A 27,644-nucleotide genomic window follows, 5' to 3' on the forward strand; every position below is an offset into this window, starting at 1 on the left:
TTAACATTTCTGTTATCTCGTAGGAACATACTAGTGTTATATGGAAAGTTATGAAAAATTGTCTCAATTATGCAGTTAGCTGAATCTAGAACTAAGCCTAATTTATGAAAAGGAATGTTTACTTTATACGCTTAGGTTTATTCTTTTAAAAATTGCAATATCACATCGATGGCACACATCAACATGTGACGTGCAGGACTCATGTAACCATCGCTTACACCTGACACGCTGAATCCAGTCACAGGTTTTATCTGTTTTTGAGTAGTGTACACCACATCCTGCACACTCGTCGTCTTTTTCAAGAAGTTCGTCACTTGACTCTTCCTTGTAGTGAACGTCATCTGACGAGTCTGAACTGTCTCAAGTACCTTTCCTGATCCAAGGCTTTTTCACTAGTTTTCTTTCTATAGGCCTAGACGTGTTTCCTTTTGAATTAAGTTTCAGTTTAAATTTTTAACATTTTCTTTTCAAGTCATGTTTGTAGCTTTAATTGTTATAGGCCTGCGTGTGTTTGAGGTTTGGATCTAACTGGCAACGGTGAAATATTGTTCAGAATTTTTGTGAGGGTGATTTAGTTCGTTTCATTTGAAATCACAGACCAGGTATGTCTATCGTCTGGTCTTGTAGAACGTCCTGGTCGACGTGACGTTGCTCTTCTTTCAGAGGATTTGCGGTCACATTTTTTTCCTTCTTCATTATAAAATTTATGTTTTAGGCCAATCTGCAAAATCATAAGCTATACTACGTACAAAGTCACTCGTTAAGGGAAAACCATGAACCTTCATTTTTTTTATGTCGTGGACAAGTCGTAATTCATTAGCTGAACCAAAACGAGAACTAGTGTCTATTGGAATTCGGGAATCACAGTCTATCTTTAATTTTCTCTCGAGAGTTTTCCTAGAAATATTAAAGTCCTTGGAAGAATTTCTCTCAAAATAACAGTCGTCGTTTTCTGTACTAATCGAATTTTTAAGAGTTTCTTCTTGCCATGAGCCGCTAGAAGAGCCGGCCTTTTGAATGTATTTATTTGGCATCTATAACAAAAAGTAACGATGCCATTAAAATTCAATATATGACATGTTTATGGGATGGTAATCTATCCAGATGATGGTTTTTTTGGCAGGCCACTAAGAAAATGTAACAGACCTACTAAGGAGACTGCCAACACTACGCTTGTCCGTCCTCTTTTAGAATACTGCTGCGCGGTGTGGGATCCTTACCACATAGGACTGACGGAGTACATCGAAAAAGTTCAAAGAAAGGCAGCATGTTTTGTATTATTGCGAAATATGGGAGAGAGTGTCACAGAAATGATACAGGATTTGGAGTGGACATCATTAAAAGAAAGGCGTTTTTCGTTGCGACGGAACCTACTCACGAAATTCCAATCGCCAACTTTCTCCTCCGAATGCGAAAATATTTTGTTGACACCGACCTACATAGGGAGCAACGATCACCACGATAAAATAAGGGAAATCAGAGTTCGTACGGAAAGATATAGGTGTTCATTCTTTCCGCGCGCTTTACGAGACTGGAATAAAAGAGAATTGTGAAGGTGGTTCGATGAAGCCTCTGCCAGGCACTTAAATGTGACTTGTAGAATACCCATGTAGATGTAGATGTAGATGGCTATCTTCCACAATCATCCGGGACGAACGGCCATAACGCATCATCAAGCATGGTGGACGGAAACCAGCGTAAAGGTATGCAGTTACACCTAAACAACTCTAATATAAAAGTTTCCGTCGCTACTCACAGCCTAAGTTATGTTTAAATCGGAAGCTTACGATATACTACATAATTTCATGGTAAACCGAAAACTAAATTCATGGAAATTATTTACTTTTAGTTAAAATAAAGAGTTATCCGTAACAGCAAAGTTCACTCACGTTACTAAATAATTACCAATTGATCGGCACTGCTGTACAGCGGATCATGGAAAATCTACAGGCACTGGCCATCTCTCCTGTATGGCCGTCTATACCGGATTTACCCTAAAACATTAGACGTTGCCTGTAAGCTTATTCGAGCAAATCACGAGCATCACAGAATGACACTGTCTTCATAATTCCTCAGTTTTAATCCACTGTAGTAGATAAGTCATAGGCAATAAGGAGTACTTTGTAAGTAAAAATATCTGTTATTAACTCAATTTAGTAGGCCTAACACCGGCCGTTCCTCGGACGAGATTCGCTCTTCGGGTTTTAACCCTCTACTGCCCACCGTGACTCTGAAGTCACGTCAAATTTTATCGTTATATTTCGCATTAGGATCGTTATTTCTTTCTTGACCAGTGTGACTTGAGTGTTACAATATGGCTGCTTTATACACAAACAATGTAACTGCCCACTGTGACCTCAGAGTCACAGAACTATTTTTAAAAAATAATTTTTTTCAAAAACAAAAATTCACCTGATATGTGTTAAATACATTATTCTCTAACATTCTGTGCATATAAATATTTTTTTCTACAGGAAATAATAATTTGGGCAATAGAGGGTTAACTGATTTTAAGATGTTCGAAGAGATTTCGGGATTGCAGCCGGTCGTCGTAAACTTCACTCCACGATATAGCTTTCCTGGTGACAACTTAGCAATGTGTTTTTCTCTCGTGCATCCTGTCACGGGTGTGGAATTGATGATGTCCAGTTCGGTGAAGGCGGGGAACTGCCAACTACTCGTAGTAGTTTGTCAGTAGCACCATGAGGGGTTTGCAATGCTATTCGTAGTGTTCTTCAGCTCCTGAATATTGATGAAGACCACATGGATGAACCTACCAGTGAAGTCTACTCAGCCGCAACCAAGAGACGCCTGTCACCAATCCACCGACGCAACGTCAACAGTGCGAGGACCCACGGCTGAACAACAAGGACGATAACTTCCTCCGTGTGGCAGATGATCCTGAGGCAGCTGCACCACGAACGCAACGGAACTTACCTCCATCACTGAAAATCAACACCATTACCAGCAAAACACTGCCAAAAATTGCTATGAACAGTACGATGTTGGCTCTTACATCGGTTACTCATGTAAGCCGCTGCAGATTCCAATACTACAGAAGGTATGGAATAAAAACTCTAGCAAGGCGAAGAAGCCAGCAGTTCAAACTGTTCGTGATTCACACAGCACGCCATATTTTTTAAGACCACGTATTTAGTTTCCTTTTGTTAACTGTATACATTTTCTTGTTTCTGCCATTAGGGTTCATATTGTATTTATGGGGATTTTGTTCTTGTGTATGATAGGTAGTTTAATGAGTTCGTATTGTGTAGCATTCAGTAGTATCTTGTTAAGCACCAAAGATTTTGGAAGGAGGGAGGGAAAATGATGAGAAATCCGTTTCTCTCAGGAGACGTGTCAGCATGAGCAGCCAGGAATAATATTGTAATTTTGCTGCTCCGATATCTCATACAGAGAGGAATAGGGGTTGAACAATGGAGCCAATCTCTTGAATCTGCAGTTGTGTTCTCAAGACAACCCGACATCCTGTTGAACAATCATCAGTGGGCACTTGGCTGAATTCGGAATGTATGGAACACGACAAACGAGGTGTGCAGATTACAAGATACTTTGAGGGAATTGCAAATAAACGGGGAAGAGTTATGGGATTGCCAGCAGAAGAGTATGAACTGTCCAATCACAGTGGTCCGAACTAACATGCATGGACGTTAGGTACAATTGTTCCTGGGGAAATCTGAAGCAACAGAGTGTCAGACAGGAGTATCAGCAGTGTGGGTAGGTGGTTTCTGAAACAGCTTGCATTGCTGCAAAATGTAATCAAGAAGGCGGTATCCCAGATAGCGGCCATAGACATGGAAACATCACACTGACATCATGGTAAGAAATTAAAAATAGGTCAATTTGGCTGGACTTCCACCCCCATTTTCCACTGCCCCCACCCCTACTTTCTGCCACCCCGTCGCCCCACTTTTCCGACCAAGTCTATGTATGTTTTCATCTCAAAGTTTGAGGACTGACTGCTCTACTCCACACTAAAGACTAAAAAGGGTGATGTAGACTGCGTCCAACTCAACCACCCCCCTACCCCCACTTTCTGCCATCAGCTGCCTCCAGTTTTTTTCTACTGCATGTGTATATATTCACTTGAAGTTCGAAGACTGACTGCCCTCATTGAGAATACAGCCACCAAAGGAAGTTGAAACCGTTCTACAGCCACCCCAACATTCACTTTTGGCCGATCGTGTGTGTGACTTACGCAGCAATACCACTCGAAACTGTTCTACAGCCATCCCACTGAGGAAAAAAGCTCAGGTGTTGGTGCAAGTATTACTACATGTCCTAAATACGTAATTGCAGAACTATATATCGGTAGAAAACGCTATGTATGAGCTCGCCTGAGATTCACCTCCAAAATTTTCGTGCTTATTTCATTCATTTGCGGTACCGTATCACACCCCTTGCACTCATACATCGTTCAAGTCACTTCGTATGAAAGGATGGGACAGCAAACTATCACAGAAATACAGGAAGAGTTCCCTCCTACCAATCTATGTATGAATAGCTGTTAGGGATGGGATTTATTTATAAGTTCACATATATCAACACACTCATACATTGCTGAAGCCGCTTAGTTTGAAACAATGGAAGAGCAAACTACCACAGAAGTACAAAAAGAGTTGCCTCCCGCCAACCTACATATGAACAGCTACTGGGGGTGAGTCATATTCATAATTTCATACATGCCAATACACTCATACATCGTTGAGAGCACTAGGAATGAACACATTGTTCATGAAAGGAAGGGATAGCAATTGACTGGAAACTGTCCTACTGAAACCCTCACTTAGAAGAAAGCTCAGTCAGATAAAAGTTTTCAGTCATATTTTCAGCAGCAGAAGCACCAGAGCTATGCACTTGCTTGTCTACATGCCACTGAGAAAAGAAACCCTAACAGACGTACTACAGTAACACATAAAAGTTAGCACTCATAGTTTCAGGAGCAGATATACCAGACATTTAAAAACTGAGAAAAGAAACCTTAACAGACCAACTAGATGAATAGTAATTGAAAATATCATTAGTTTAAAAAAACCATATAATCCAACAACTGAACACCACTCGAAACCAAACAGCCTTGATGCTTCAAATATACACAGACGCACACACTCATGCTTCACTGTTCTCCGAAAAAAGACTTCGAAATTAACTTGAAAAGCCACCACCCAACCTCTCCCATTCGCAAATAATGAAAAACAATGTAATGTACATAGCTTACAGTAGAGCAAACTGCAAAGGTCGGAGCTCTATAGTGATACAGCTGATGGATGTAGTTACGTATCCCACATCTCCTATACACGTAAACCCAGCGTAAAATCGAAAGAACTTCCACTATTTTGCTATGAAAACTACCGATCACTGCAGAATGTCCTCGTTATTTCGGAACATTCACCAGAGGAAAGACAAAATAAGAACTTCAAACTCTGAAGGAAAAAATATTCAATCTAGCAGAACTTCTATGTTAACCGACTTCTTTCTGTTTGATAGACAAAATTACATGGTTTTAGAGCGACTCTGGCATTCAAATCAGAGTCTGTAAATAAACTGTCATGCACATGGGTATTAAAAACATTTCAGACACGTGAAATAACAGAATACAGGCTTTCGCGCCATCTGTTCAAATCTCGGAAAAAACACAATCATACTACGTTCAGCAACAATGAGCTATAATTCAAGAGTACATTGTTTACACACTATGGCAGGTCCTGTTTTACGAATGTAATGGGATATCGCACTGGTGTTTACGAAACATAAAACGCAAGTCATCAGACCATGCCTCGTAATAGGACCACCTAACATCACCTATTTTATTTAGTAAGAAACATGATAAGATTTTACCGATACATCGAAAACAAATGCCATCTGCCTGCTGACGTCAACATATTTGCCCCATAACTCTCCTCTGCCAGCCTTGTGTAAAGTTTTTGTCACCTGCACTTGAATAAGACCACACTCAGCAGACCATCACTGGTAATGAGAACAGATTCTTGTGTTGTAGTTTCTTAAGCAGTTTGGTCATCACAGGACAGCATGTTTCACGCACTCTACTCACATGGTGGAAAAAATGCTGTCATTTTCAGGTTCCACAACAAGCTAAAATTCAAGAGTCTGTTTTCTTAGGCTATTTCAGGTCTCACATTACCAATGCAATGTTTATCGTGCTGGTGTTTACGAAACGGAAGAAATCTAGCTGGAAGAACTGGCTCCTGCCATAACAAAGTAGGTGTCCCAGCCACCTACCAGCTGAAGGTCCTGATCCATCACCAGTAGAATATGGCAGGCCAGTGGACCACAAAACAAAGCGAGACCCTTGTCACTCTACAGAACAAAGAAGACACACACGTGTTCTTTTTCCCCTAAAATGTGCATCTGTGAATGCTGCATCCCCTACCAACCAAGATACCTCCACTATCGTTTGCTGTTCTGCGATAGAAAATTCATTGGAGCTGTTGTATTTAACAACTTACCCCTTATAAGCGACTTTTTGTTATAAATCGCAATCCCATCCCTTATAATCGGACATAGTCCCACCCACGTCATTTTCTTTGCACATGCCGGAACGCTAACCACAGTAACATTACATTCCAACAGCATAACTTTTCCGATTTTCATTGTAGGTGTATAGCGTCCTAAAAATTATGGTATGTCCTTACTCACAAGAGCTGAGTATCGCTTCACATTGTCCAGCAGCAATACCCTCCCGCCACATCGTCTTTGTTGCATTTCTGTTGAGGAATTAAGGGTGCAGTTACAATTAAAACAGCTTCGCCTCTTTTATTTATGCTACGTACGCTCCTGCACGACAGTCGGCGCATGCCAGAGGAGGAGGAACTGACACTTATTGTAGAAAGAATAACTTTGGAGGGACTAGCTAACTTCTAGGAAAACACCTCCCCTCCCCCCCAAACATCTCACCCCCGTGAGGTTTCTCCACTTCGCCGCTTTCACGAAATGATTTAACATACAGATCTTCCAGCCAATCAGAATCGAGGACAGACTGCTATTTAACAATCCTACCACACTTAATGACTGAAGCGGGCAATTGTTTTCGTATTTTTGATACTTCCACGGTGTTTTTTTTAAAATATAAATCCAGCCTAAACAGTGGCATCTTATGTTCGGATGGTGAAGTTGGGCTCATCAGCTGAGTTTCTGTTAGTATATTCAAGCATTATGCTACATCTTTCCGATGTATGTCTACACGCATAAGACTTAACGCCTAAAGCATACGAATTTGTCGACCAACGCACCTTTGCTATATACTAGAGTATGAACGTTGATAGTCAAATGACTGTGCTGCACGTCCATTCGGATTAATTCTCGGACCTATGCGCCAAAGTATACCAGACAGCCTCCTATGCTTGTGCAGTTAAACTGTATATACATTCCAAAACATCGATCACAGTAGAGAATTTCCGTGCTCGCAAGTAGTGTGCCAGCCCGTTTTGACAAGTCATATTGTGTATTCTGACATTTATTGTGAATTGTCGTTGAATACTTGTCCTAAAAATCTAAGTCTCCTTCAATTTTTCTGACAATGGACACGCAAGATCCTAACTTCCACCTCTCAGTTTGGACATGAGAATGCCGTCACAACCGATAACACGGAAGCATTACACTCCAACCATCACTCCTACAACCTATCTAAGACACCCATCATACTAGAAGATTTTTTTGTTTTCAGTGTTACCCAGTACCTCCACAACTGAGGGGGGCTTTCCATCCTGCAGGTAGAAGACACTTCACATATATAGTTGTGGGCGGAACAGGAATGGTGCTGATTATAAACTACCTTCCACTACACACGACAACCGGCAGTTATGATCGGGGTATATCATAGAAAGTCTGCACCCAATATTTTCCTCCTCTGACGTGGCCCTTCTTATGAAATGGGTGGAGCACTCACAGGGGAGTGTTATGGGACCTTTGCTTTTCACAATATATATAAATGACCTAGTAGATAGTGTCGGAAGTTCCATGCGGCTTTTCGCGGATGATGCTGTAGTATACAGATAAGTTGCAGCATTAGAAAATTGTAGCGAAATGCAGGAAGATCTGCAGCGGATAGGCACTTGGTGCAGGGAGTGGCAACTGTCCCTTAACATAGACAAATGTAATGTATTGCGAATACATAGAAAGAAGGATCCTTTATTGTATGATTATATGATAGCGGAACAAACACTGGTAGCAGTTACTTCTGTAAAATATCTGGGAGTATGCGTGCGGAACGATTTGAAGTGGAATGATCATATAAAATTAATTGTTGGTAAGGCGGGTACCAGGTTGAGATTCATTGGGAGAGTGCTTAGAAAATGTAATCCATCAACAAAGGAGGTGGCTTACAAAACACTCGTTCGACCTATACTTGAGTATTGCTCATCAGTTGGGATCCGTACCAGATCGGGTTGACGGAGGAGAGAGAGAAGATCCAAAGAAGAGCGGCGCGTTTCGTCACAGGGTTATTTGGTAACCGTGATAGCGTTACGGAGATGTTTAATAAACTCAAGAGGCAGACTCTGCAAGAGAAGCGCTCTGCATCTCGGTGTAGCTTGCTCGCCAGGCTTCGAGAGGGTGCGTTTCTGGATGAGGTAGCGAATATATTGCTTCCCTCTACTTATACCTCCCGAGGAGAACACGAATGTAAAAATAGAGAGATTAGAGCGCGCACGGAGGCTTTCAGACAGTCGTTCTTCCCGCGAACCATACGCGACTGGAACAGGAAAGGGAAGGAAATGACAGTGGCACGTAAAGTGCCCTCCTCCACAAACCGTTGGGTGGCTTGCGGAGTATAAATGTAGATGTAGATGTAGATGTAGACTCATCAGAAAATTCTCTAGGTGTTGCATCTCACATATTCGTCTTGAGTGTATTCATCATTCCTGTTTTTGGTGATACGACTGTTTTTGCATGTATAGCTCCATGCAGATGTTGGTTGATATGTGTACTAGGTTCTTCCCCCTTTCCTGTAGCCATCACTAGAAAGGTTAGTTCTCGGTCCTTTTTTATCTCCACCATGAATTTTATGTTGATGTAGAGACTATTCTGTTCCTCACTATGAAGGTATCGTCAATGTACATCCGCTCTCTAACTGCTTATAAACTAACTAGAATGAAGTCAGAAAGCTACTGTTCTCTCTCTTAGGAAATTGACGGATTTTATATGTCTTTTAAAATTGAAACGAGTTTACGCTCAATCACATTTCCGATGTTTGGGTGGGGGGGGGGGGGGAGGTGTTCTTTTCCTAGAAGTTACCTAGTCCCTCCAAAACCTGGTAGATACCGACCTCGGGGAAGATCAGTTTGGATTCCGTAGAAATGTTGGAACACGTGAGGCAATACTGGCCCTACGACTTATCTTAGAAGGTAGATTAAGGAAAAAAACCTACGTTTCTACTATTGTAGACTTAGAGAAAGCTTTTGATAATGTTGGCTGGAATACTCTCTTTCAAATTCTAAAGGTGGCAGCGGTGAAATACAGGGAGTGAAAGGCTATTTACAGTTTGTGCAGAAACCAGATGGCAGTTATAAGAATCGAGGGACATGAAAGGGAAGCAGTGGTTGAGAAGGGAGTGAGACAGGGTTGTAGCCTCTCCCCGATGTTATTCAATCTGTATATTGAGCAAGCAATAAAGGAAACAAAAGACAAATATAGAGTAGGAATTAAAGTCCATGGAGAAGAAATAAAAACTCTGAGGTTCGCCGATGACATTGTAATTCTGTCAGAGACAGCAAAAGACCTGGAAAAGCAGTTGAACGGAATGGACAGTGTTTTGAAAGGAGGATATAAGATGGACATCAACAAAAGCAAAACGAAGATAATGGAATGTAGCCGAATTAAATCAGATGATGCTGAGGGAATTAGATTACCAAATGAGACACTTAAAGTAGAAGATGAGTTTTGCTATTTAGCGAGCAAAATAACTGATGATGGTCGAAGTAGATAGGATATAAAATATAGACGAGCAATGGCAAGGAAAGCGTTCCTGAAGAAGAGAAATTTGTTAACATCGAGTATAGATTTGTCAGGAAGTCTTTTCTGAAAGTATTTGTATGGAAGCGAAACGTGGACGATAAATAGTTTAGACGAGAAGAGAATAGAAGGTTTCGAAATGTGGTGCTACAGAAGAATGCTGAAGATTAGATGGGTAGATCATATAACTAATGAGGAGGTACTGAATAGGATTGGGGAGAAGAGGAATTTGTGGCACAACTTGACTAGAAGAAGCGATCGGTTGGTAGTACATGTTCTGAGGCATCACGGGATCATCAGTGTAGTACTGGAAGGAAGCGTGGAGGGTAAAAGTCGTACAGGGAGACCAAGAGATGAATAGACTCAGCAGATTCAGAAGCATGTAGGTTGCAATAGTTATTCGGAGACGGAGACGCTTGCGCATGATTGAGTAGCATGGAGAGCTGCATCAGACCAGTCTCTGGACTGAAGACAACAACAACAACATAACATGTAAATACCTACAAAATATATAATATGGATACCTTGTTAGTAAAAATCTTAATGGCCGATTTACTTCAAATTTTTACACGATAATATACAAGAAAACAAGCATACGAACATAGGCTATATGCTTTTTATGCAACAGTGTAGAGAAACAAAATGTTATTCTGAGCTACGAAAATGTGCGGTTTCGTTTCCTTCCAGCAGTCAGTTTTAATTATGTTAGCAGGTCATTTAAATAATCAATTAGACAAATTGTTTCTTCCAGATGTATTCGTATATAAGTTTAAAATGTATACATAATTTTGTGTTGGTTTTGTTTTTTTCCTTACGTCAGTTTTAACAGAATACACGAACGTCGTCTTTACAGCTTATAGGCATTTCATTAGAATACTACTACGGAATTGAAATCGTGCTAAACTTTGTAATCCTACGCGTTCGTAGATTAAAATTATGCGAAATACTGTCACCGAAGACTCTTTCCTCGGAGATCCAGGAACCGGAGAGTTTTCTCTCATATCCTGTAACCAATGATTCCAAACGATTCGTCCACTCATTCTAAACGACTTCAATTCCCAATCAAGGTTTCGTTTGCAATACCATTAAACAAGAGTCAAGATCAGAGAGAGGAAGGAAGAGTAGCTGGACAAAGAGGGGAGGGGGTGAGTAAATGGACATACAGAGGGTGAAGGTGGAGTTGGACAGAGAGAAGGAGAGGATGGAGTGAGACAGGGGAAGGGGGCGATGGACAGTGACCGGGGGGAGGAAGTAATGTATGGACAGAGACAGGGGGAGGAGGAGGAGATGGGCAGAGGGGAGGGGACGAAGAATATGGACAAAGATAGGGGGGAGGAGGCGATTAGGACGTATATCCAATCCTCTTTCATATTTAACAAATGCAAAGCAGCCCCAGCGTCGCTAGTAATAATAATTCAGCTAATGCATTTACGTTATAGTTGTTTTTGTCAAACATGATCTTTTGTCCTCTGGAATAAGTTGAACGAACGTTTTGAAAACAGCTATTTAACTGAATTTTAATATAGCGCCACAACTTCCTTCTTTAATACATGATACAATTTCGTAATTAGCCAAATGAGTAGGTCTCTTATGAATCCTATTATGATATTTAGTTGTTATAGATCCTCAGTTCACAGTAGCAAAATATGGGACGATGAATTAAACTGATTTAGACATTCAAAATATGGATATCTTACAGGAACCCTAAAATACAGGTTGATTCAGAGAAATGGTAAATTTGAAAGTTGAGTTGGTAACCGTGGGCGATTGGTAGCACGTACGTTAGCCTGTCAGAGACACCTTACATTTAGTTATCACGGATGCTTGGAGTGGTGTGCAGCGTGCATTTGCGATGAAAGCGTTTTGCAAGAGCGATGACATCGTGGAGGCGGCATGTAGATAATTAATTCCGCCGTCATTTTAATTTAGGACGCCACGACCTTGTACTATCAGCACATGCAATTAAAACAAGGATACTGGTTGCGCACTTCTACCCTGCCCCTCTGTGATCGGCGGAAGACGGTTGACTTCGTATGTCTTCGAAATGTTTATTCTCTCTGGCAACGTTATCTATGTAACAGTACTGCGCGCCGTAACAATAAGTAACCGTTGCGAATACTGTGTCGATCCATGTGCGGTTTTGCGCATAGTGATTGTTAATATTATATACAGAACTGAATGAAGAGGCTGTACTTGGTCCTTGTAGCGACTTTGTGACACTTATGGCACACATTACTTCGTTACATGTTCGTTTTTTCTTTCAACGCGACAGAAGTGCACCCCTTCCACAAACTGCTGCAGATTTCACTGCTGGGCCGTCAACAAGTGTCAGCGTGCGAACCATTCAACGAAACATCATCGATATGGGCTTTCGGAGCCAAAGGCCCACTCCTGTACTCTTGACGACTGCACGACACAAACCCTTACGCCTCGCCTGGGCCCCTCAGCACCAACATTGGACTGTTGATGACTGGAAACATGTTGCCCGGTCGCACGAGTCTCGTTTCAAATTGTATCGAGCGGGTGGACGTGTACTGGTGTGGAGACAACCTCATGAATCCATGGCCCCTGCATGTCATCAGCGGACTGTTCAAGCTGGTGGAGGGATGGTTTGGGCGTCTGCAGTTGGAGCGATACGGGACGCCTGATACTTACAGATACGACTCTGCCAGGTGCCACGTACGTAAGCATCCTGTCTGCTCATCTGCGTCCATTCATGTCCATTGTGCATTCCGACGGACTTGTAAAATTCCAGGAGGGCAATGCCACACCCCACCATGTCCAGAATTGTTACAGAGTGTCTCCAGGCACATTCTTCTGAGTTTAAACACTTCCGCTGGCCATCAAGCTCCTCTGACATGAACATTATTGAGCATATCTGGGATGCCTTGCAACATGCTGTTCAGAAGATATCTCCATTCCCTCGTACTCTTATGGATTTATGGACAGCCCTGCAGATTTCATGGTGTCAGTTCCCTCCAGCACTTTTTCAGACATTAGTCGAGTCCACGCCACGTCATGCTGCGGTACTTCTGCGTGCTCGTGGGGACCTTACAGGTGTATCAGTTTCTTTGTCTCTCCAGCGTATAAGCTGGCTGCTCTGGAACAAGGACGCGCGGCTTGTCTCAGCAGTCAATATGCTACGAGCCGGTAGCGAGCTTCTGCTTCCAGCATCCTCCGCTCAGGGGCAAAGTAAAAGCGTGCGATCTGCAAATACTTTCGAGGAAACTGGTTCAGCAATGGAAAAGAAACCTCAAGGCTGTGTGCGAACCATACAATATCCAACCTGTGCGAGATGCTTCATAAGAAGACCACGTCGGTCAGTCTGTCGTCACTTACTATCTTTATAGCTGCATATTTCAAGTGTTCGACGAATATTAGTGCCATCCATACAAGTCGCAGATCGTCCACAAACTGAAATCCAATAATAATGCTATGCGACGACAATGCTGTGAATTAAACTTCATAAGATAAACGAGGGCGAGGAGTCTATTAACAAACTGTGGCTGTCACACAAAGCCCACTTACATCTCAGTGGATTTGTTAACAAACAAAATTTTAGATACTGGGCACAAGATAATCCTACAGAGCTACACCAGGGTCCACTGCACAACAAGAATGTTACTGTGTGATGTGTTATGTCTCATCATACGGTGTGATAGGCCCTTAATCATTTTGTGGACGAGAATGGCCTTGCGATTAGTCACAGCAAATAGTTACGTAGCCGTGCTTGAAACCTTTGTTGTGCAACAATTACAGAGATTTTAACACATTATGACACAGCCTGGTTTCAACACTATGGATCAGCGCCACACACAGCTCGAATATCAGTGACTGCTGTACACAAATTGTTTGGGGAAAATGTAATTTCGAGAAATGGTGACATTAATAGCCTCCCAGATTCCCTGATCTGTCAGCTTGTAATTTCTTTTCGAGGGGTCACCTTAAAAGCAAAGGGTTCCTTAGTCAACCTGCTTCAACGTAAGAACTAAAACCAAGACCAGCGAAACAACTGCCAAAATTCCAGTTGAGATGTTACGTCCATCCATGAACAGTGAAATGAAGAAACTGCAGGAATGTTTGCGCAGAAAAGAACTTCAAATGCAAGACGTCACCTTCAAAACGCAAATTGTACTGTATGAATTCTAGGATGGCGTTATTTTTGCTATTAAATGACATACATAATTTTTTAACTTGTTCTCATGAAATTACTTAATTTTCAAAGTTTCCTGTTGCTCTGAATCACCCTGTACAATTTCAGAAGGTTTGCATAGTATCTATATCATGAACAGGTATTAAGCAATGTTGTGCTGTTGTCACAGACGTGTGTTATGTATAAAAAATGGAAGCATGTGATACAATCAATCGGGGTATCTTTGTAACACTTTTTACCATTTTTCTAAAAATAATGAGAACAAAATAAGTTACACATCGCAACAGCCACTGTAAAATTTTACATCTACAGCTAGTGATTGTTTGGAAAAGTGAAAATGTATACCAACGGTGCCCTATCAGAGTAAAATTTCAGTTTTGATGCTGGTACAAGGTAACATTGCCATTCAGGACAACTTTAGACCAGTCTCAAAAAACAAAGAATTTTTCTTACATCCAGTTGTTTGGGTAAATTTAGATCGTGCCAGAAGGAAATCAGCTGTTAGTAAGAAGTAAAAACACACAACGTTAATTTAGTACTGCGGATTTAGTTTGAAATATCAAGATATTAATACGGACCTGTCATTTTTCAACCTAAATCACTGCCGACAAAAGCTCTCTTCATAGTCAAGGCAATTAAAGAATAATCGCAAGCCTATCACAGAAGTGATATCTGGCCTTCCTCAAGGTAGTGTCATAGGCCCTCTGCTCTTCCTGATTTACATAAATGATCTAGGTGATAAATCTGAGCAGCCACCTTAGATTGTTTGCAGATGACGCTGTAATTTACCGTCTAGTAAAATCATCAGACGATCAATACCAGTTACAAAATGATCTAGAGAGAATTTCTGTATGGTGCGAAAAGTGGAAATTGGCACAAAACAAAGAAAAGTGCGAGGTCATCCACATGGGTACCAAAAGAAATCCGATAAATTTTGGGTATACGATAAATCGCACAAATCTAAGGTCTGTCAATTCGACTAAATACCTAGGAATTACAATTACGAGCAACTTAAATTGGAAAGACCACATAGATAATATTGTGGGGAAGGCGAAACAAAGACTGTGCTTTGTTGGCAGAACACTTAGAAGATGCGAGAAACCCACTAAAGAGACAGCTTACACTACACTTGCCCGTCCTCTGCTGGAATATTGCTATGCGATGTGGGATCCTTACCAGGTAGGATTGACGGAGGACATAGAAAAAGTGCAAAGAAGGGCAGCCCGTTTCGTGTTATCGACCAATAAAGGTGAGAGTGTCACTGATATGATACGCGAGTTGGGGTGGCAATCACTGAAACAAAGGCGGTTTTCTTTGCGGCGAAATCTATTTACGAAATTTCAATCATCAACTTTCTCTTCCGAATGCGTAAATATTTTGTTGACACCCACCTACGTAGGGAGAAATGATCATCATAATAAAATAAGAGAAATCAGAGCTCAAACGGAAAGATTTACCTGTTCCTTTTTCCCACGCGCCATTCGAGAGTTGAATGGTAGAGAAGTAGTATGAAAATGGTTCGATGAACCCTCTGCCAGGCACTTGAGTGTGAATTGCAGAGTAACCATGTAGATGTAGATGTAGGAAGTTGGAAAGACAACTTAAATACTAAACTGAAATCACAGAGGTAATAAAACGGTTACTTTCAATACAAAATAATGAAGTAGGCGGAGTACCAGTCATATGAAACACAGTAGTAAAATACAAAGATACCCTGACTGGTAAAATGTTACCCTGCTTGACAGTATCAATTTAGTTAGCAGCAAAAAGTCTGTTGCTAGGAGGGGCGATGGACTTTGGTTCAGCAACTGGCAATCGATTATGAAATTATATCTCAAGTGTTCGTGGATACTACGTTTAGCTACAGTATTACAGGGTTAACGCTGTACATGAAATCACATTATATTGGCGCAAGCGGCTTAAAAGTGGAAAAAAAATGATTTCCTGTATCGTTTGGAGCGCTTGCAGAAGTGTGTAAGAAGTCGAATACATCGTGAAACGGCAAAAAAGAAAAAAAAGGCAAATTGATTTTTTTTTTTTTTTGTAAAAATTTGTAAGGCCGGGCGCGTACGCACCGCGAGGCACTCGCCGAAGAGCGCGGCGTAGACGGGCAGGCTGAGGCCGCAGAGTGCGGCGGCGACGGCGCCCGTGGCCAGCAGCGGCCACTCGCGCGCGCTCAGCCGCAGCACGCTGCCCCACTGCGGCCGCTCGCCATCCTTGTGCTGCAACACACCCACCTCGCGGCCGCTTCCACACGTCGCGCTACCCAACTTCTAAATCAGGTTCTCTCACGCAGTTGGTTTGATACTCCATTAGACTTCGTAAACACTGACGGGAAAAAATCACAGCATCAAAAAAAAAAAAAAAAAAAAAAAAAAAAAAATAATTGATGTAGGATAATGAAGTTTCGGGAATACGTTTGTCTACGTAACAAAATACTAACGCGAATTCTTTACAGTCGAATGGAAAAACTGGTAGAAGCCGACCTCGGGGAAGATCAGTTTGGATTCCGTAGAAATGTTGGAACACGTAAGGCAGTACTGACTCAACGACTTATCTTAGAAGAAAGATTAAGGAAAGGCAAACCTACGTTTCTAGCATTTGTGGACTTAGAGAAAGCTCTTGACTATGTTGACTGGAATACTCTCTTCCAAATTCTGAAGCTGGCAGGGGCAAAATACAGGGCCGGCCTCTGTGGCCGTGCGGTTCTAGGCGCTTCAGTCTGGAACCGCGTGACCGCTACGGTCGCAGGTTCGAATCCTGCCTCGGACATGGGTGTGTGTGATGTCCTTAGGTTAGTTAGATTTAAGTAGTTCTAAGTTCCAGGGGACTGATGACCACAGATGTTAAGTCCCATAGTGCTCAGAGCCATTTGAACCATTTTTTAAAATACAGGGAGCGAAAGGCTATTTACAATTTGTACAGAAAGCAGATGGCAGTTAAGGGGCATGAAAGGGAAGCAGTGGTTGGGAAGGGAGTGAGACAGGGTTGTAGTCTCTCCCCGATGCTATTCAATCTGTATATTGAGCAAGCAGTAAAAGAAAAAAAAAAGTTCGGAGTAGGTATTAAAATCCATGCAGAAGAAATAAAAACTTTGAGGTTCGCCGATGACATTGCAATTCTGTCAGAGACAGCAAAGGACTTGGAAGAGCTGCTGAACGGAATGGACAGTGTCTGGAAAGGAGGATATAAGAAGAACATCAACAAAAGCAACACGAGGGTAATGGAATGTAGTCGAACTAAATCGGGTGATGCTGAGGGAAATAGATTAGTAAATGAGACGCTTAAAGTAGTAAAGGAGTTTTGGTATTTGGGGAGCAACATAACTGATGATGGTCGAAGTAGAGAGGATGTAAAATGTAGAATGGCAATGGTAACGGAAGCGTTTCTGAAGAAGAAAAATTTGTTAACATCGAGTATAGATTTAAGTGTCAGGAAGTCGTTTCTGAAAGTATTTGTATGGAGTGTAGCCATGTATGGAAGTGAAACGTGGACGACAAATGGTTTGGACAAGAAGAGAATAGAAGCTTTCGAAATGTGGTGCTACAGAAGAATACTGAAGATTAGATGGGTACATCACATAACTAATGAGGAGGTATTGAATAGAATTGGGGAGAAGAGGAGCTTTTGGCACAACTTTATTAGAAGAAGGGATCGGTTGGTAGGACATGTCCTGAGGCATCAAGGGATCACAAATTTAGTACTGGAGGGCAGCGTGGAGGGTAAAAATTGTAGAGGGAGACCAAGAGATGAATACACTAAGCAGATTCAGAAGGATGTAGGCTGCAGTAGGTACTGGGAGATGAAGAAGCTTGCACAGAGTAGAGTAGCATGGAGAGCTGCATCAAACCAGTCTCAGGACTGAAGACCACAACAACAACAACAACGTAACATATTTAAGTGATAATCACTGCACTATCATAAGTTAATGTACGCGCGAGATAAGCCGTGCCCGTTGGACTCGGTCGGTCAATACAGGGACGGCGGATGCTGTTTGTAAATGACGCTGGAGTTGTCCGATTATATCACGTATCTGCGCGGTTGGAGTCAGATCTGGTGATCGAGCGGGCCAAGGTAACATCTCGACACTCTGTAGAACATGGTACGTTACTGCATCGGTATGTGGGCAAGCGTTATCCTGTTGGAAAAAACCCTGGAATCAACACAACAGGTGGAACCATCAGATTGACGTACAGTTCTGCAGTCAAGGTACAGGGTGACACGCAGGAGACGGACGGTTTTTAATGAAATAATACTCAGCCAACTTTAAATTTAATGCATGTTTGTTTACACAAAATCAAAGCTCATTATTTGCCATTTTAGTTAACAAAGTTATTTGTGAAAAATAATGTCGTCAAGGTGATGTCCATCATTTCGAACGCAGGACTCAAGTCTGTTCTCAAAATCCTCCATCACACAGACTAAAATCTCTGCAGGGCTGGCAGCAATTTCTTGAATGATTGCATTCTTCAACTCGTCCAAATTTCGTGGTTTGTGGTTATAAACACAGTTCTTAAGGACCCCCAGAGAAAAAAATCACATACTGACAAGTCGGGAGACCTGGGAGGCCAAGGAACATTGCCAAACTGTGAGATAATCCGGCCAGGAAACATGCATCTAAGAACTGTCATTGAAGTGTTTGCGGTGTGCGATGTTGCCCCATCCTGCTGGAACCAAACGCGATTTAAAGGGATTCGTCGTCTTCTTAGTTCTGGTTTCAAGAATGTTTCAAGCATACGAATGTAACGAACCGAATTAACAGTAACTGTGGCCCCGTTATCTTCAATAATAATAATAATAGTAATAATAAGGTCCAATAATGCCAACAGAGCCAAGAGCACACCAGACTGTTACTTTTTCTGAGTGTAGAGGACGCTGGTGGATAAGGTGTGGATGCTCTGGAGCCCAGTAACGTAGGTTTTACTTATTCACAGTCCCGTTTAAATGAAAATGAGCTTCATCGCTCATCAACACAATTTCATTTTCATACGATCCCAAAATCACTTGCATTCTGTAAGCGAAGTCTTCTCGTACAGCAAAATCAGTTTCCTTAAGTTGTTGGACAATGAGCACTTTGTAGGGATGGAATTTTAATTCTTTATGCAAAATTCATATAACCGATTCACCATTGATTGTAGCATGACGTCTTGCTGATCGTCCTGGGCTTCTGACTGCCGCTTGCTTTACCCTTTCAACATTTTCTGGTGTCGTTACTCTGTGTCTCGGGCCAGGATACTTCTTATCCAGTATGTTTCCAGTTGATCTGAAGTTTTCCACCCATCTGAGGGTTGTGTTACGGCTCGGAACAGCTCCATGTCGACCCACATTAAACCGCGCACGAAACAATCGCTGAGTAGCAATAATAGACTCACCACTTTTCACGAAACTGTCATAGACAAACACTCGCCGTTGCAAGTCCCACTGCTCCATAGTGACTGAGTAAATAAAATGGCGTCTTGTGTGGATCAGAACTATCCCCATCACGACCACCTCCAACCACCGCGCCCTCAGTACTACGCAGTTCAAAACCGTCTGTCTCCTGTGTGTCACCCTGTACATGGGATAGCCACGAGAGTGCTCGTGCTGTCAGACAAAATCGCACACCAGACCGTACCTCCACGTATAGGTCCAGTGTGTCTAGCACGCAGACAGGTTGCCAGGTTTCATTAGAACCTTCCTGTTTTCCAACGAGCTCTCGCTTAAGCCATTGAAGTCGCAAATAGCAGTGGTTTGGACTCAGTGGAAAGCACGCTACAGGTCAGAGATGTGATTGAAGTAAGCGATTTTTAATAGCGCATTGTGTCACTGTGGTGCCAACTGCTGCTCAGATTGTAGCTGCAGATGTAGTACGATGTGCCAGAGCCATTCGCCGAACACGATGGTCTTCCCTCTCGATAGTGTCAGATGGCCATCCAGCGCCCGGAACATTCTAGTGACCATCACTGACAGTAATCATGTACAGTGGCCACGTTTCTGCCACGTCTTTCTGCAGTATTGCAGAAGGAACATCCAGCTTCTAGTAGCCCTGTTACACGACCTCCATCAAACTCAGTGAGATGTTGATAACGGCATCTTTGTCGCGTTAAAAGGCATTCTTGACTAACACCAATTCACCACGTCCAATCTCAAAGATAACTAACGCCCACGACAGTTACAGAGTGTACTTAAAGCAAACCTGATATACATTCTCTTAGCGGCGCTATTATAGGGCCACTCTTAAGCGACTGGCCTGAAATTTGAATAGACATATCTCTCAGATTTAGTAACAACCCTACCAACTTTCGTTTATGTCATACAACTCTTTCTTGGTGTTCTGATTTTTTCCCGTCAGTGTATTATGGCTAATTGATTCAAACAGGAGACAGGAACACGATAGAAGATGAGTGTGTAGCTCTGAGTGACGAAATGATGAAGACAGCAGTGTGTCAAATAGGCAAAAAGTAAATCGTCGGATAACACGCTACATATTGGATTTAACTGACGAACGGTGGATATATAAAAATGGATCAAATGAAGCAGCCAAAAGGAAATACAGACGACTGTAAAATTAACAGGGATAGGTCGTGCAAAATCGTGAACCAAGAACGGCTAGAGAAGAAATTCAAAGCTGTAGAAGCGTTCTTTACTATGGAAAAGGTACATACTGCATGCAGGGCAGTGGCTTGGGAGAAAACAGACGTAGTTGTATCAAGAGCTCAGTACTAAGCAAAGAAAGGGAAGCTGAAAGATGGAATGAATATACAGAAGACGCTAGACGTGGAAATGAACCTGAAGACAATATTATGGAACGTGAAGATGAAGTAGATGAAGATGAAAAGGCGTATATGATATTACGAAAAGAGACATAGCACTAAAAGACCCTAGTCGAAGCAAGGCACCTGGAATACACGACGTTGTCTCAGAATTAGTGGTCCTTGAGGAACATACCACAACGAAACAGTTCCACCTAATGTGCAAGATATATGAAACATACGAAATAACTTCAAATTTTGCGACTAATGTCGTAACACCAATTTTAAAGAACACAGATGCTGATAGGCGTGTATGTTACCGAACCATCAGCGTAATATTGCATGGTCGTTAATTCTGACACTTACTATTTACAGAAGAACGAGGAACATCAGCTTTCGTTCTGGAGAAATGCGGGGACCACTTAACGATACTGATGCTACGACTTATCTTAGAGCACAGACTGAACAAACGCAAATCTACACCTGTGGAATTTGTAGATTTAGAAAATCTTTTCATATTTCGCCTATAATACACTCTTTGAAATTCTGAAACTATCAAGGATAAAATGCAGCGAGCAAAATGTTATCTGGAACTTGTACAGACTGTAGAGTGCTGTTATAATAATCAAACTAATGAAAGGGAATCTGTAATTGGGAAAAGTAGGAAGTCTAGTTTGCAGCCTATCCTTGATAATATACGATCTATGCATTGAGGACACAGAGGAATCTGTGGCACATTTGGTAAGGGAATGGAAAGAAATGGAAATCATCGTACTGCGTTATCGGGCAACCAAGGGTTGTTCAGCCGCTAGGTCAAAGTTTTTATATTAGTCATGAAGATGAGATGAAATGATTAGCACAACATAGTCACCCAGTCCCGAGAGAAAAACATCTCTTGCCTTCTGAGAGTTGAATCTGAGGCCCCACGATCTAGAGGTAGTGATGGTAACCACTAGACCATGAGCTCCTGACGGTAACGGAATGAAGTTCATGGAGAAGAGATAAAAACATCAATCTTTGGCAAAAACTCTCTGATTCAGTCAGCGACAGGAAACGACTTAAAAAATTAGTTGAAAGTATTGGACAGCGTCTTGAGAAGAGGTTGTAATGCCCTAGTGCTGGGATCATTGCTATTCATATTGGTCTTGCAGAACATTTCAGCATGTGGTGAAGTGTGGTAAAATGGTCATTTTTCAAGAGGGAAACCATGTCCAGATTGCCGTATACCAGGCTTAAGGGTGCACAACAAACACCATGAGAGGCTGCCACCACACAGGTACAGCCACTACCTTGGCGCATCTCAGTTTCGAACAGCAGCCTCTAGATGGCACTCACAAATGCGGACCACTTTGTATTTCCGTCCATCGTCCATCTGCGCGTCGTACTCGCCTGTCAATAGTATTGCCAGCGCGCAAAGAGAGCACTGCCAAACGTGGACTGCATTGCTTCCGCCTTGTACTGGTGAAGATGCAAATCCTTTCGCTGACAGGAAAAAACGCAATGCGCCGCGTTCATTCAGACAGTTCCGATCCTGCAGTCAGGCAGTTCAGTACAGAGCCCGCATTTGCGGTAAAAGCACAGTTCCTTTGAGAGGACAACATTCCAACTTAATAATCGCTATTTACAGAGCAATAGGACAGTCTTGAGTATCATTATGATTACATTCAGTCATAGTGACATTTTCAAAGTTATGCTACTGTACCAAAGTATCATGTTATGTCATTGGAAACCCCGTACAGGTTTAAATTGTTTACCCTGATCCAGGAAGTTAATCAAGAGGCGCAGAAAACCTTTAAGGCCCAAGCTGAAATTTTTGTGCACAATGAATGAGTATTGTGAAGAAATTATGGTCCTAGCTGTGGATCCTAAAGTGGAGAATTGCATAGTATTGTACATGATATTAATGAGAGGTGTTAACAGAAAGAAATTTTAAATGGACACATTAATTTATTCAATTAAACACACACATTAAACGCATCTGACTATTAAAGAACTTCAAACGTGTTTACGAAATGTGCCCTGGATGAATTATACCAAGTAAACGCGCTGGTTTTCGGCGTTACTTGAAGGCAAATGGGAACGTGTCCGTTAAAGGCAACTGACGTTCTAAAATTACTTACGAGCTTCCATTCCGAAGAATACAAGCGACTGTTAGCCTGACAGTTAGATTGAGGAACACACGCGTCTACTAAAGCAATGCTCGACCTGAGACAGATAACCATAATGATCTGAGCAAACGCGGAGCAAGGGTTGTCTCAAACTGCCACTGATGCGGCCCAAGGGTTGTCTCGCAACGCCAGTGCTGCTAATTATGCTCACCATAAATATTCAGCATGAGACGTGCAGAAAGATCATTGTGCCTGTGTCTTTGCACTGCAGGCTGAAGGCCGTGATCCTTTCAACACTAACTCTGGACCTTGATTGGCTGCTAGTATGCACGCCATATCCCCATCTCCCTACCTCTGGACAATCTATTCGAACCATCTGCGTCTCTGTCCTACAACCAACGCCCTATATTCTATTTGAATCGTACAGCGTTCTCTCTTGTTCCCGGAAAGCAGGACATGACAGCCAATCGCTGAATATGAACATTCAGCCAGCCAATGATATTATTCCTTCTTGCACAGAAATCCCTTCAAGGAAGTGTGTCATGCTGAAGTGCCAACGACTATCCGATTCGCCCTTCTTTCTTCTGAAGCCACAAACATTTTCACTAATCACGCATTTCTGCACCCAGCGACTACTCTCGCGTCCGAGGCTTTTATTTTTCTGCAAGCCGTGTTTCTTTAGGAAAGCATAAGTCTGATATCTGCTGAAGGCTATCTTCAGAGCATGGGAAAGTGCCAGTTTCCCGCCTACCACAAAGGAAGTTCCTACCGTGGCATCCGTTAGGCCGCAGGGATGGTGGTGGGGGGGAGTGGGAGGAAGGCAGCATAATAGCTCTGAACCCTTCGGCTTTCACAGAGACAACACCTGAGACTGTACGCCTGTTCGTATGTAAGAAGACGCTTTTTCGTTACATCGGACACTATTGTGCCTGTCCCAGATCCAGCGAAAAAAAATGGTTCAAATGGTTCTGAGCACTATGGGACTTAACATCTGTGGTCATCAGTCCCCTAGAACTTAGAACTACTTAAACCTAACTAACCTAAGGACATCACACACATCCATGCCCGAGGCAGGATTCGAACCTGCGACCGTAGCAGTCGCGCGGTTCCCAAATCAAGCGTTCTGCCATGTTCCCACACACGCTCAAAAGTAAAATAGAAAAGAAGACACACACCAAGTTAAATTTAGTTAATATTTCAGTTAGTTGCAAGTCCGTATGTATGGCCGCTGCAGTCCAATTCGCTCTTATAGTTATTATTATCATATTATGCCCCCTCATCGTTCTCTGAGTAGAGTGTTATTGAAAAGGAACATGCCAGATGTCTTGCAACTTTTCTTCATGACTCTTAATAAATGTTATGTATTTCTTATTGCGTTGCCACATTTATGTTCTAGTGCCGCTCTGTCAAGCAAGCGTTTAATTTATAGGACCATAGTAGGAATTAACTTTTCTGCTACCAGGCTTGTTTGAGCTGAATTAAAAGTAACATTCAGTTGCAATATGCATTTAGTTGATATTAATGGTTTAATGGTTTGTTGTCCGTGGGGCATCGAAGTCAGAGAATTATTCGGATATAGTAATGACTTGATGTTCCACATTTGGCTAAGAAACCCAATAAAGCGTCACGACGAGTAATACAGTACAAAAGGGGCTAAACATTTGGACCTCTCACTTGATTGCAGAGTTTCCTGACGCATGTAGTGAAAAAATGTGGTTATGCATTCGGTATTTCAGTTGCAGCATGGATTCGTGTGAAGAGTTCCTCCTCTGATGTTAACAGGAGCACCATACACCACAGTCTACGTACTTCCTTACAGAAAGTAATCAAGAGGTGTAAGATGGTGGCTATGAAACAGGTCCCCCTCGACCAATCCATCGATTAAGGTACGTGGTCTTCAAGTGCTGCAAACAGTTTGTACTTGTACTAAAATTAACTGGAGATCCGTCGTTTGCAGCCACACTATCTGACAAACTCCACTGGGAACTCAACCGACAGAGTAGGAAAAACATCTATGAGAACAATAAGGTAAGTTGATCCTGTTACTTTGGTAGGCCTTAGATATTGTCCAGTGATCATTCTGCCTAGGCGTTCATACTGAACCTGTGTTGGTTACTTCTAACCCCTTAAGAACGCGGGTTTTCGTGTGCTTAAATACAAGAGTTGCATAAGTTCACGATGCCGTTTCGAGTGAACGTGCATTTCTAGGTAAATAGCACCATCGTAGCGAACGTTGACTACGGTACGCAGTGTCGTAAACACCATTGCACAAAGCGTATTAGGCGTTTTTCCCATCTTAGAAGTGTTCCAAAATGAAATGTGCTCTTCCGAGGCAATCATTCGAATCGAAAGTGAAAGGCCAGCATTCGCTTTCGGTAGCTAATTCCGGAAGAAAATGCAGAATAATTGATATAGTATTCAGAAAGCTTACCATAGGTACGTACATTAAATTTTTCAGTATTACACGGTACTATTGGACGTACAGGAATGTGTAACAAAAACAGAAAACATGCTTTCCTGGACATACACGTCACAATTTTAGATAACGCCAGCGGGAAACACGTTACTTACTTGCAACTTCGCGGTCAGTGATCGTTGAATAATGAGAGATATTTCTGTTGAGAAACCTTACCATATACAAACGTGCAGCTGCTCGAAGGTCACCACCATATTTGCCGTATGCAAGCGGCTTACCGGTCATTTCATTACTTCTATGTTAATCCATTTTGTAATGCTGTCAATAACGTTACTGCGCTGGTGCACATCACTACTATCCAGTTACAACGCGAACAAAGGATTACGAGAAGATGCAGTGCATGCTCAGGAATACTATTAGGTGCAGTTTGTGAATCCCCTTTATATACCTTGCCAGTAGGTTGCATAATTACTAATTAGGCTGCTAAACAAAATCCAGCTTCACACTGACACTATCGCCCTCAAACTTCGACACTCGAAGGCACCCAAGGCGTGCATTCCCGGAGAGGGGCTTCCAGTTTAAAAAAGTGTTGTCAGTGTTTTTCTGATACACTCCAGTTGAGCCGCTACTGACCATGTTTTCAGGATCTTACATTTATCTACAAATCCAGGGCCACCAAAAATTTCAAGGTGTATACGATGGAATATCAAAGCATACCGGCAGCACGAACCTCTAAAAATTGAAAACACATAATCTTAAAGACTGTTTCTGCAGAAACGGCAGTAAGTCGCCATACTGGAATGCATTAATGTAAAATGAAGAATTAACTCCCTGAAGCGATGGTACCATATGAATGAAGTTTTGTTAACGTTATGCACCTTGTACTCTCTAAAATCATATTTACACAATTATACACCTATCGAACAGATCGTATAGGACAACAAATCTTGTTAGCATCCTTTATCTCCAACACAGTTCTGTAACGCACACAGAGACGGCTATTAAGAAGTAATGCACCATTTTAGTCAAGTGATTTACCAGTAAACCAATACAAGTTAGCTACCATCGTATCACACCTCCAACATTCCTAACGAGAGTGGATCTGGTTTTATTGAGGGCGAGAGTAGTTGATGAACATCTTTGAGAAGACGTTCCATAATGTGAGAAGTGCGAGGACGCACATCGATTTCCTGGAGGAGCCTATCTAATGGCGTAGATGCTCTAGGCGTATTTGTAGTGTTCAGCGTTTCCTGAAACAACTCCAGACGTGTGCAGTCATAGTAGACTATGGCTATCTGGGGTCAGTCCTGATTTCATAGCAGAATGTGCTCTCATCTCTAAACGCCATTTTTTTCCATTCGCCGTCGCAGTCATTTCTTACCCTACATCATTAGAGGCGAGCTGCAGGATGCTCATGTGCGAGAGGAAGCCAGGACGACCTACGTCTGAATACAATAGAGGGACAAGCCGAGTAGCAGGTGAATTTTCCTTGGACTACAACGACTGATACACAAATGAGCCTCAGGCCCAGTGTACTGGGCAGTTTTTCGGTAGGACCACCCAGAGTCCCACAACCACGCAATACGACCTCATTCAAGTTCAATCATTGCCACCAACTGTGGTCTCAAGGTATGATAAAACAATTCTTCACCCACAAAGGTGCTCAAAACCACAGACAACAGCTGTTATAGGTTCAACGTTTCCATGTTCAGTAAATGTTATTTGTCCCATTTGAAGCACAACACCTTGAATCATTGCTTTTACTGAACTCCGTAAGCGTTCCATGCTAATGATATTTTTATGCCATGTCTTTCGAGGTGTTCAGTATTCATTTTCGCCTTGTGTGTATTATTGTAGCGACCGATACTCACGTCGACTGCAGTGTCCGCACACGTTAGTTCCGTTCGCGCCATCCATAGATACAGTTGAGTCGCGAATTCAGTGACTGCACGGCAGCAAATGAATGGCGTAAACCGGATTCACACCGCTTGGAGGGCTGAATAATGTTGTTGCCTACTCCTTGGAGTTATAACTTTTGTTTTTATGTTTATTCAGTTCCTTGGTTACTGTTTTGTTGTTTACAAGTTACATATAGAAACTGTAATACCAAGTAATAAACCGATCAAGTATATCCTCAGCGCGTGTTTGAATATTTATTAAGTACGGTAGCTCTACATGACGAAAAGATGCTTAGGAATGCTCAATTTTTGCTTAGGAATGCTCAATTTTTATCGCCGTCATTTACCACA

The 27,644-nt window shown here is 42.1% G+C and overlaps 1 protein-coding gene across 1 annotated transcript in view; it reads right to left on the reverse strand.

Annotated features, from left to right (window-relative positions):
- LOC126252503 (multidrug resistance protein homolog 49-like) overlaps positions 1 to 27,644 on the reverse strand; it is a 182,406-nt gene that overhangs the window by 77,870 nt on the left and 76,892 nt on the right. Inside the window, exon 7 of the mRNA XM_049953398.1 lies at positions 16,216 to 16,362. Coding sequence (XP_049809355.1) covers positions 16,216 to 16,362 — 147 coding nt within the window. The remainder of the gene's footprint in view (positions 1 to 16,215; positions 16,363 to 27,644) is intronic.

Source organism: Schistocerca nitens, chromosome 4 (genome assembly GCF_023898315.1).
Source record: "Schistocerca nitens isolate TAMUIC-IGC-003100 chromosome 4, iqSchNite1.1, whole genome shotgun sequence".
In the NCBI taxonomy this organism is placed as follows: domain Eukaryota; kingdom Metazoa; phylum Arthropoda; class Insecta; order Orthoptera; family Acrididae; genus Schistocerca; species Schistocerca nitens.